Source organism: Lates calcarifer, linkage group LG9, assembly GCF_001640805.2.
Source record: "Lates calcarifer isolate ASB-BC8 linkage group LG9, TLL_Latcal_v3, whole genome shotgun sequence".
In the NCBI taxonomy this organism is placed as follows: Eukaryota; Metazoa; Chordata; class Actinopteri; family Centropomidae; genus Lates; species Lates calcarifer.
In genome coordinates, this window is record NC_066841.1 from 3,732,329 (window position 1) to 3,744,730 (window position 12,402).

A 12,402-nucleotide genomic window follows, 5' to 3' on the forward strand; every position below is an offset into this window, starting at 1 on the left:
ATAATCAGCAGCTCATTCATATTACCAGAAGATTTCCTGAACAATGAGAACTGTTAACTACTGCGAATAGGAACTGCAAACACTACTTTTGGATTCATGTGGTCATAAAGATGAAAACTGGTCTACACAGACACTGTTACACTATACTACACCACAAACAGGTCCACTGTAGTTTACACAGACCCACATAGGCCATCCTGCTGCCATAAATACTGACTAGAGCAAAAAATATGTATTAATCCACCACAGAAAAAAGTTCCTAGCAAATGCACTTTTGAAAGGTTTGGTACAGACTACAATGTCAAGCTGTTTTAGGAAACTGCTGAGCCTTTTTTTAAAATAAAGTATACATCTGTGACTTGTATAATGGGATAATGAGTAGGCGTCATCAATAATTCACTGGTTTCAACCCAGAGGCATTGAGTACAGTAAACAAAGATATTACTCATCAGTGTGACAAGAGCTGGTTTGTCGAAAAATGAAGCAGAAGTAGCTGAAAATGTTCACAGCTTCATGCATATCTACAGCAGCTGCTATGCAGCATTTACAGTGTTTACACTGACAACAAGTTCTAAAATCTAAAATTATGCTGATTGTGTGCAGACACCTGCAGGAACAAAATACATAAACATTAAACAGTGCTGTCCTTTAGGTGCACTCCACTACTGAACGAATCATACAAGAAAAGACTGAGAACTTTGGAAGCTCAGAGGATGAGTAAATCTAAAACCGCTGCCATCAACCTAGCATTATGTCAAGCACACGCTCAGACCTGAATGAAATAGTCGATATCTATGAGGCTGCAGCCAGCTAATGCTGACTGAGGAAGAGGAGGCACGATGATCTGCTCCCTCCACTCTGCGTGTTTTCCTGCTTTCACTCCGGCTCCCTCCACCTCGGCAATGGTCCGCAGGTCAAACACAGGCCGCTTGGTCTTATAGGTCACTTTCTAGTGTCAAAAAAAAAAACAAAAAAACACAGACATAAAAAAGATATGATAGTAACCTTCAAACCACTTCACCCACCTCTAGCTTATTGCTGGGAAAAATGGATCAAGAAAACCTCCCTTACTGTGGACATACATGAAAGGATTAGTTCTATGAATGATTATGTTTGAAGCTGAAGCAGAGGCCCCGCAGAGATTTATAATAATAATATAATCTCTCAAAGGTCAATACAGACTACAATTGAAATTTCAGGGGGGCAGTGCACACTGGCTGTGCTCATAATAATGATATTTGGGGTAGGGCAAAGACCACGAGGACACGTATCTGTTAGTTGGAGAGATGGGGTAATGTTAACAGTCTTTTTCAGGTGTTGTGTTCAAGTGTCTACCTGTATGAGACTGGCCAGTACACATCCCGTGTCCTTCCCAGACTTGTTGTGGATCTCCGTAGCTAACTTGATGACCTGACCTGGGACGTAACCCCTCAGGTCACTGCGCGCTTTCAGCATCAGGGTCCCCGTCTTCACCAGGAGGTAGCTGAATTTCTTTGTTGTCACAGCATGACTCGAATGCTGAGGAGGCAGAGTCACAGGATGAATGTTTGTTTGTGCGTTGTTGGTAATTAAGAAGCCTCATTAGCTGATGCTGCGCTGATTATCTGTTCCTGCTAAGCTCCAGAGAATCAGGAAACTGACAGTCATGATGGGAAGAGAGCGAATGATGCAGTGGCGTAAAGGAGAAAATGAATTAGATTCTGCTCTGCCATGAAATCAAATAAGCCTCTATCAAGGCAAAGGTTGATCAAATGAAGGATACATTAGAACGTCCCCTCTTCTCCTTCTCTCTCTATATATATATTATATATAAACCTTTTTCAATCCAGTCCCAGATTTACTCAGCAAGATTAAAGTTTGTAAGGCAATAAAATGAGCACAGAGGTGAGGAAAGAATATTCAGATTCATGCACTGAACACTCACTTCAATGTCAGGCACCTCATTGAGGTTGAGCAGGTTGAGTAGATAGAAGGGCCTCTGGGCTTTGTAGTCCTTAGAGAAGCGGGGCGTGTCGATGACTGCCCTCACGCGGTAAGCAATCTTACCAAATGGTCCCTCAAAGGAGGTCGGGGCAGCAACTGAAGAGAGGGTTGGAGAGAGGACAATACAGACATGTTTTTAACATGTGATGGCAATAATGCAATGCCTGCAAAGAAAGATTAATCAAGCAGAAACTAATGGTGATTTTATTCTACATTGTTATTAGCAGTGGGAGGAGACAGAACTGAAATCATGTCATGTCATCTATGAAGGCCTCTATCTGATATGTGCAAGATATGAGGAGCCTTTCAGACTGATTCCTCGTCCAAAATGGAAAAAGGACAGTGTTTCTGTGACTCAAGCGAAGGACAGTGAGGGGGAGGAAACAGGGAGGGAAAAGACTGGAGGGCAGGAAATTTAAGAAGAGTCAGATAAAAATAACTACTTGGGGAGAAAGCCGCCAGACAGACAGAAGGAGAGAAATGTTAAGAGCCAGGGAGAGAGAAAAAAAAACATCCGACTCAAAACCTCCTCAAAGAATCTGCATTTAAATAACCAAACAGGATGTACAAAAATGATTAATGCGTTGTCAAAATAAAAGCAGAGCCACTCTGTGTCACTGTTCTTTTTCCCCTGCTGATCCTCATTCAGATGTTAATGTCAGTGACTGGCTGGCTGCTCAGGGGACATGTCTGCTGCTGCTGCTGCTGTCAATAAGAATTAACCAGGAGAGGAGAGATGTTGTTGTTTTGTTGTAGACAGCCTGGCTGCAGAGACAGAGCGGTGGACGGACTGACAGAGGACACACTGAGCCACCAGGCCGACTCTCCCTGGAGACAAACCACAGTGAACTGCTTGTGGCTGCTGAAAATGGCTGAGGATTGTGTCGCCTGACTTGTTCCTCAGAGCTCAGACAAAGACCTACGCCTGACTTTTTAAGCTGCCATTGTACTTCACAATGCTAATTTAATTTCAACAGGCAGCACCTAACATTCCCTTTTCAGACAGGACTTAAGGAACCTGGAGAGCACTTGTTGATTTGCAGATAATTTGATTTGCAAAAGACATCTAGACAGCTACTATAAACTGTGACAGTCACTGTTCTGAGATGATGCATCCTACTGACTTTAGTGACCCCATGATATTTCCTCTAATGCCACTATGAAGTTCATATTTGTGTTTTCTTGTGAAGGCCTCATCAGTTTTTGGATGGATCACCACGATATTTGGTAGAGACATTCATGTTCCCCTCAGAATGAGCTGTAAGTTTCATTTAGCACCATCATCAGGTCCAATTTCAAGTACTAATTAGAAAATGCTAGCATGCTAACACGCTAAACTGAGATGATAAACATGTTAGCACTGCCACAAAAATGTTTCAGTCTTCATCTGAATTAATCTAATTTAAATCTTCACATTTGACTTGCAATTGCCAATCAGTGCTTTCTGCATCCAAGTTAGTCAAAGTAACCTTTTAAAGTAAAGTACAATCTGAATTGACTGAAGTTTTATCTACTAAATATGAGAGTAAACTGCTAGTGAGGGAGAAATCTGTTTGATGGTAACACTTTATTTGGGTGGTCTGGCTTGTCAGGACAAGCAGCACACACTTCACACCTACAGTTGTTTGTCTGGCAGTATGCTCCCTCATTTGGGTGTAGCAGCCAACAACAAACCTACATCCAAACCCATTCTCGCAGCTCATGTGTTAAAATGTACCACAGCTGACAGTTTCATTTCAGAAATAAACAGTGAAACAGGAGGCTATTTGGGGACTTTAATGTTGTCTTTGTCCTCTGCAAAACTCAGATAATCAGCTGCTCACTGCATATTCAGTTTATTCGTATGAAAACAGGGATGCTCACGTAATAAGCCAGGGCTCATCTACAAAGGATAAAAGTTTATAGCACTCCATTAAAGTGTATCACTTTTCCATCTCCTTTGTGCTCTCTTCTCTTCCTGAACTCGTATCACACGTCCCTTTGGAATGAGGCCATCCACTATTTCAGCTAACCTTATTTTTCCCTCTAAAGTGTCCTTGTGCTGAGTTTCTCTCAGCCTACGTCTTCCTCCTCTGCAGGAAATTCTTTGTTTCCTCAGTGAGAAATGATCAGGCCAGAACAACATCTGATGCATTGTCAGAATTCTCTCTAAGCCCTTTATGTACAGCTTTATTAACAGAAAAAAAACACTGACAATGTCAAACCTTTTCTATGGAAGAAATTGTTGGAACCGTATCCTTTTAAAATTTAGAGTTTTAATTAAAAGTACTGAAGATGTGTTGATTTAACTTTACTGTTCCCTTTATCAGTGAGGGGTAGACTTTATATCAGACAACTCAACAGCACCACAAACCACAATGAACCAAAATGAAGCAGAACCAACACTTCTCTAAAATAGTTTCACAAAAACAGAACACTACAACTATCATGAAAATATGATTTATTAGACTGCATTAGTTTTAGCACATAAAACCATTCATCTGACGTATTACTTAGATGATGACAAGTCACAAGGTAAACTGACTGACTGCATTCATGTAACATCTTTCAACTAAATAGAGTGTAAAGCACTTTACAACCCCTCTCATTTGTTCACATTCACACACTGATAGTGGCCTCGCTGACACTACATGGACTTAGGAGCTGATCACACCAGAGCAGAGATATTGTTGTGCATATTGCAGTGTTCATGTATGTAGTACTCAGGTTATTTGATTACATGATGAAAGTTTCTGGTGTGGTCCCTGATCAGGCTCAGATTCAGAGGTTTTTGTAGAGGTCTTCATGCATTTCTTCTTTGCTTTTATTCAATGAAATACATCAGTTCAAAAATTAGTCAGGTTGGCTCTCTGCCTAAAAACTTGATCTATTATTAGTGTATTTCAGTGATATGGAAGAGCATGTCAGTCTGTTTGCTGTACCAGCAGGGGTCAGTAGGACACACATGATTCTCCAATGAACCAATCATCACTACATGATAGCTAACATAGTCCTGTGCTGAAGCTCTCAAGTCAGAGGGGTCTGAAAGGGGGGGAGGGTGAAGCATGGGGGCATGAAGACCAATTAAACAGTGACTGCACAACAGGAGAGAGAACTATAAATAACCCAAACCACCCTGTGCACCAGCCCACGCCTGAGAGAGTGTAAAATAACACACAGAGACTGCACTGTGTGCCCTCACAGGTGCCAAGTATGCTCAGCTGATCTTTGTCTTATTTTCATGGATTTTTGTGGAAATTTTCATTTGGGCACATTGAGAATGTGTTTGTGAACAAGTTGCATATGGAACAATGACACATTATCACACTGAGGCATCGCAATTTACATGGTCCTCCAGATTATTTTAACTGTACGTAATGACACATTTATGTCATTTATCGGCATGTCTGCTTTGCGTCAGGGACAAAGGGCATGGAGCTAAATACTTTGTGAGTGCACACACCAGAAAAAGTCCCCTGTTATCAGAGGTTATCACACCTGCATGGTCCTTTTGCTGATGTCTTGCGGGACGTCTGATAAAGCAGGTCCATGAGAAAACAATTACGGGAACTGAGGGCGTGCCCCAGTCATGGAGGAATGAGCGGTAACACTCACCTGGAATGAGAAACTGGAAAGGGAAACTGTGTTCGCCTGCCGCCAGAGTTCCTGTAAAAGAGGAAGGTTAATCAGTGACATGGTAGATAGAAACTGAAAAGAAAAAACAACATTTACTGGTGCACATATAGTGATGATTCACTGGGTTTGTGTGTATAATTGACAACATACGCCTTAGTTAAACATTAGATGTCCAGGCGAGGCAACTTGCCTGTGGGACTCACCTACTTTCCCACTGGTATGGAGTTTCTGAGAAAAACAAGCTCTGTTGTTCAAAGAGCCTATATATCTTTTGTGCTGGATGAAACTGGCAACTGAAACCAATCAGCCAGCGTCACAGGAAGTGATAAACTGCTGGTTGTGTGACTGCCAACGTACATGTAGCTGGCAAAGTTGGAGCGTTTCTCAGCAAAGTTAATTAATGGCTCAAAGGCAGAGTGAGGCCAGCAGTGATCGACCCAAGACTGGAGTGCAGACCTCTACTCTGTATACAGGTCAGCATCATTGAAGGATAAGCCTGGCTTCATTCTACATTTTTCTTATTGTCAGCAACAACAAGAACCCTGACTACTCTGTCTGTGGCTGTCATGTCCAAGCCCTTTGGTTCCTACCAAGAGAAAAGAGCGGGATATGCACACAAAAACCCAAATAAAAACAGAATGTATGTATTTTATATTTTTACACATCAGGTCGGAGTTCTATCTAGCAGCAGTGCAGGGGAAAAACAAAGTGCAACTTTATCAGTCTGCAAACTTTATATTTCTCATGTTATAACACAACAGAGGGTAAACTGGAGCAGACCTCACTGTACTTACAGAAACATATGTGGCATTCTGAGGATCTCAACAAGTGCTGCGAAATATTCAGAGATGTTTCGAAATATAACTTACTCCAACTAAAATACCTCTTCTCTGAATAAGAATTTGTGTCCATGAAATAGAAGCTCTTTTATCTCAGTTGTTCACACACTGGCTGGTTATTATACTGTCTACAGAGCTCAGATAGGATACCAGCTGCAGTGCTCTGCCCAGAGAGCATTTTTACAGCTTTGTGTTTTCTAAATTTAACAGGAACTGGATCCCAGTTGCTCCACAAAGCACAAAATGTCTTATCTGGCATTCACTGCATGTTTATGTCTCTATACCTGTGTGTAAATGTCTTCTACACTTAAATTTACTCGTGATGTGTTAATTCATTATGTATAAGCAATCAGCAATAAGTCATTCAAATTCTGCCTCTTGCTGCACCAGTTACATACAGCACAGAACATTTTTCATGCTTGTTTACTTCACAAGATCATTTAAATTGATAACAAGAGCGTCAGGCACCAATAAGGGCCTCGCCGTCCCTGTCACACCAAGAGCACCTTGAGAAAACCGGGTTATTAATTCTCCAGATGAGCTGACAGCCCAATTAAATTCTTCCAGAAAGCAACATGTCTCACCTCATTAGGGACGGGCACAACTTTTTCCGTTGGTCTCAGTTTCCTGAGGGGAAACGCTCAGACGGAGAGGGTGTGTATGTGTGTGTGTCTTCATTTGCATCATGTTTACTTCAAGAGGAAGTCGTCATGCTCTGAATCAGCACTGAGCAGGTGCAACAGCCACTTTATATATGCAACTAAACAGAGCCGAGTGCCAAATATTACAGAGAGAGACGTCTTAAAGCAATTAAACAACATCACATTAGATCATTTACTTTTTAAACCTCAGCATATTACCCACCTGATCCTGATAACAATTATGGACAATTCAAATCCATTCTACCTACAGCAATAATGCCTTAGCCTTGAAACCAGAGCAATCAGTCACCTCGTGTTGGGCCAATCATTACCATTTATATGATATTTATTTATAAGATAAAAGATAAAGTGGTTCCAGACAATTTTCTGTTGCTACGTCACAGATTTTCTTGCTCTGATTGGTTGAAAGTTTATCCAGTTGTGTCCAGAGACATTTTGGTCTGTGACCATTGAGAATGTCTGGATACCAGGCTAATAATGACTACAAAGGAGACTATATTACTACACAAGAGAGACAAGGAAAAAAAAAATCATTAATTTGAGCAAAAGTTTAAAAAAAAAAAAAAAAAACCAACACTTCCATGAAATATGGTGCAGAAGTTCAAGGTCCCAGGAGGATAACTTGTCATAACTAGAAAGCCTCAGTGGAACAGCAACTTCCAGGTTCTGTTTCTAAAATGCAAATGACTAAAAATACAGCATGACCCTGCTCAACATTATGTTGTTTACTCCATTCATCCAAAGACGTACATTTTTTAAAAACCTGTGCTAATATTTCAGTTGTTGCTGCTGGATAGTTAACCCCAAGCAACTGTGGCAGGTCCAGACATGGCTGCAACAGCAGTAACACAAAAAGAGCAGAACTGAGTAGATGTTTTTGAGATTACAGCTAAAAAGTTGGAGAGAAAAGAAAGGGAGAAACCAAGAGCTATGGTGACATATGTGTTCTGCCATGGGAGCTGTAGTTTTCCAACAAATTAACTGTCATTTAATTTTAGTTAAATCACAAACGCTAAAACTAATTTACTTTAGAGTATGAACAATAAACAACAGGAATGTAAAAAAAACCAGCCTGGAGATAGTGTCAGAACTACAGCTCTCTGTTGACTTTCTCTCCTTTGTTTTGTTTTTTTCTTTATGTTGCCCAAATATAAAAGATGACATATATCAGACCTTGTATTTAGAATTTTGCTATCACTAAATAATAATAATTGAAAGCCTGTGCTCCTATAGTTAACTGATACTGCAACAGGTTTACTTCAAAATTGCAGTTCTGATGATTCCATTTTTACACATAATGACAGAGATATGTTAAGTATTATCAGTGAACAATAAAAACACTGGAAATGCTACAATGGGGATCTAAACATAAAGCTGTCACTGTCTATAACAAGTCCTCGGTGGAAACCACAATCATACTGCAGCAGTGGGAGGGAGATCCTCATTTCCCGAAGGTCATTAACCGACAACAGTGACAGGATGAAGAGTGGACTCTGACATCACTGGTCTTCGCTCCTCCAACCGTCAAGCATCTGTGGCATACCACATTATCAGTCAGCCACAGTGTGTGCGTCGCTCGCTTTGTGTAAGCGTGTGTGTGTGTGTGATGGTGGTCTTCTGTCACCCTTCCTGTCTCTCTCTCTCCCTGAGCTGCTCGGCCCCTGGGGGCTGAGCAGCCCATTTTCGGAAGAGAATGGGATACGGAAAAATGTCAGAGATAAAGGGGAGCACAGGGGGAGGGTGTGTAATGAATTATTTATGTCCTTCTCTTCGTTTGGAGTGTGCCTGGTGTTTTACAGTACGCTCTGTGTGTGCATGTGCATACTGAGGTGCTGAATGAGTTTTACTACTGCTTCAAAGATCTATATTTATTACTACAAAGTTTCTGCACAGCAGAAAATCTTTGACGATGTGTGTCGGATCTTAACCACTGACTGTGACCAAAGCAATGCCTGAGGTTCAGTACCAATACCAAAGACCTGGTTTCTTCTAAACTTTAGATTGAGAAACATGAATGAGTGAAAACACTCCTCAAAATGTAAATATTTTCTAGATACAAGCAACTGCACAAGAACTGAAACACTGCAGGTTTAACATATTTATACTGACTAGGTGGTACCCTGCAGATAATGTGTATACTTTTCTCTTGCACCTGTAAATAGTTACATAAGGCTTGTATCCACAGCAAAGCTGATACAGAAGCATGCCAGTAGGTCTGCATGGTACTGGGTGGGGTGGGTGTGCTAATGTTTGTGTGCGCTCTACATTTGATCTGACAACACTCCTGATTTCACTCACATTAGCATGGGTATTTTATTATGCAAAATATCAAAGGTCATATTTGCCCAGCTACAGAATCTTATTTCTGTTTCAACAAGTGCAACTTTCCCACTGGTTTATCGTGAACCAAAGCAGAGCACTGACTAATTTTAAAGATTCAAGATAACAGCACAATGACAAAAAGCAGAGTTACACTGTAAATGAGTGGAACTAAACAACACATTTTAGTTTATGTATGTCAAATTTGAGACCAAAGGGTCAGGTCATCGTACTCACAAACAAATGTTTGCTCACTAACACTCACTATTAGACATTAGTTTTAGCAGTAATTCTATAGTATTTTACAATGGCAGAAGTATTCAGATCCTGTACTTAAGCTACAGTGTGGTAAAATCCCCCAGTACAAGTAAAAGTTCTGTTGTAAAAACTGTACATGAAGATATGTGAATATTCTATGTTTCATTTACATGATCAGATTATTACAACTGTTGCATGAACAAGCAGTATTTTAATGTTGTGGCTGAACAAGATGAAGCTAATCTGAACTCTTTTATGAGCTGTTGGGCAATGTCATTTATATATAATTATGCATCTTTTTTTTGTATGTAAATGTATTATATGCAAGTCACCTAGTAAATGTAGTGGAGTAAAAAGTATGTTACTTAAGTAAAGTAACAAACAATAGAAACTAGTACAATCACAACATTCTGCTTAAGTACAGTGCTTGAGGAAATGTACTTTCTAGTGGAATATAGTGTGTAGTATATAGACTGATGCGTAAACCACATGTTGGAGGACACAGTCCTGACAGTTAAATATTGAACTGCTTCACGGTGTTTTAACCAGGGTGGCTTACATGCTCTAATGACTGCCATTAAGCTCCACAGTACGATTTGCATATGCAACAGAATTCATGCATGCATGCACAGCACAGTTCACCTTCTGGCTGTGGGCGGTATCCGCAACACATACAAAAGATAGAAGATCACACTCAACAACAAAAGGTCCTGTAAGCTCTCGTTTCCGCAGGCGACCGGGGCCTCAGAGCTGCAGGGCAGGCTGGCACCCAGAGACCAGAGGAAAAAAATAAACCTGTTCTCTGTGGAGCAAGTCCAACCTTCTCATAAGACACTGCTGGACACTGATAACCACCTCTCACCTCAGAGAGAAGGCATGCAGAGAGGGAGGCTGGAACATCTCCACGGGGGACTGTTACTCTGACTGATTGGGGCTTTTAACTCCTGACTACATTACTGCAAAAACCTGCAGCTACCATTGTGAGATTAAGCCTGCTGCAGTAGATTCCTCATAAACCAAATGAGGTGAAAGGCAGGAGCCTTCAGTCATGTCAGACAGTGTTGTTTTGACAGGGACATGGAGGTTCTGACATTTCAGTGCTCTCAGATGAAAGAGATAAATCTGGTTGTTTGTTACATATGCAGGATGTCACCAGACAATCTGCACAGTCACATGCACAGTGTGGTGCAGTGCCACAGAAGGACCATGCCAGTGAGTTTACATGTTTAAACTGCACGTTTTCCTGAACTTCCAGGCAGCCATGGGTTTCCATCAACAGAGAGAATTCAAGTTTTTGTGATGGAAAGTAGGAAAAGTGCACGCTATTGAAAATTGTATGTGCACCAATTGAGAAAAAACACACAGACTGTTCAAAACTGATCAGGCTAAATGTGCAACCAGTAGGAAAACTAAAGTCATCAGGCTTTTACTGTTATCACCTTTGTCAGCAACAGACAATGTGCTGTTGAAGTACTGTTCCTCCAGAGTCCATGAGGCGTCGTTCACTTTGTTGGAGATCCCACATGAGCCCTGACAGTTCACCTTGATGGCTGCGAGAAGAGGACAGAGAGAGAAAAAAAGAATCAATCTAGTGTCTGAACCTTTTCTTGAATAATCAGTTATCTGTTTAGTCTATCTCTACTTTCTCTGAATTAAATCGTGGCATGTTTTGTTTTACATCTACAACATTTAACATTTTCTTCCATGAACAGCATTACACCACAAATATTGCAGACGGTCGTTAATCTTATTTGGGAAAAGAAACAAAGAGTCTATGGCTACGCTAGCGGCTGACATGGTGACGTAACACAAAACATACATGGTAGCAGAGCAGCTTGGTCCCAAGTACTTTGTGCACTGTAGTGTGAAATATACAGACCAGCAGCACAATACACACTGATTAGCATAAGAATGACTCACAAAGAAGGATGTCTCACTAAATCATTATAGGCCTCTGCTGCTGAAATGTGCATCCTGCCGTGATGGTAAATAATCTGTCAGAAGAGGTTGTGAATGGTTCCTGTCAACAGATGGAGGAGAGGAGGAGGAACTTCATCAAAAGAGCTGTTGTGAAACTAAAGGGGTTTATTGTGAATAAAGAGCTGGATTCTACTACAGGTTTGACTGGTTTGATTCGCATCACTGACGGTGGTGATGATGCAACAGGTGAGATAAAGCTGAGGTCATATCAAGATAACTCATGTTACAGGAGGATGCACAAATGAACCTGACAGACACCTTTTTTCTTTTTAGCTAAACCTGAATCCAGTGTTTTCTTGCCTGTTCATGTCTGACACCTGCCAGACTGCAGAAAAACAAAACCTTTAAATAAGCAGAAGCAACACAGGGACAAAGAGCTGTTATAGAACAAGAGTGGAAACCAGTAGATGTCTTCGGTGATTGCTGTTGCTCTTCACAGTAAAAGCCTTCTAGCCAAGAGAAGTGAACATGTGAGGTAAATGCAGCTGGAGATTTTTTTGTCTTTTGTGTTGCCAGTAGATTAGGTTAACACAAGGGAGCAGATGAAGGAAATGAACGTGTTCCTCCTGTGCCACTGCTTAGGGTACAGGAAATGATGTTATCGTCCTCTCACACTCGATTCAAACTTCATATTTTTTTCTCCACAGAAAAGTCATGTTGACGCTGCCCTGAGTTCACACTGGTGCTGCTTGTGTCCTGTTACAGAAATCACCAGTTCACCTACAAGGACATAATGTTGAAGTGAG

At 41.0% G+C, this 12,402-nt stretch overlaps 1 protein-coding gene across 1 annotated transcript in view; it reads right to left on the bottom strand.

Annotated features, from left to right (window-relative positions):
• Positions 1 to 12,402, bottom strand: part of arrdc1b (arrestin domain containing 1b) — a 30,272-nt gene that overhangs the window by 3,924 nt on the left and 13,946 nt on the right. The window contains exons 2-6 of the mRNA XM_018693097.2: positions 11,116 to 11,226; positions 5,578 to 5,628; positions 1,925 to 2,079; positions 1,336 to 1,518; positions 773 to 949 (exon numbers count right to left, since the gene is read on the bottom strand). Of these exons, the coding sequence (XP_018548613.1) occupies positions 773 to 949; positions 1,336 to 1,518; positions 1,925 to 2,079; positions 5,578 to 5,628; positions 11,116 to 11,226 (677 nt within the window). The remainder of the gene's footprint in view (positions 1 to 772; positions 950 to 1,335; positions 1,519 to 1,924; positions 2,080 to 5,577; positions 5,629 to 11,115; positions 11,227 to 12,402) is intronic.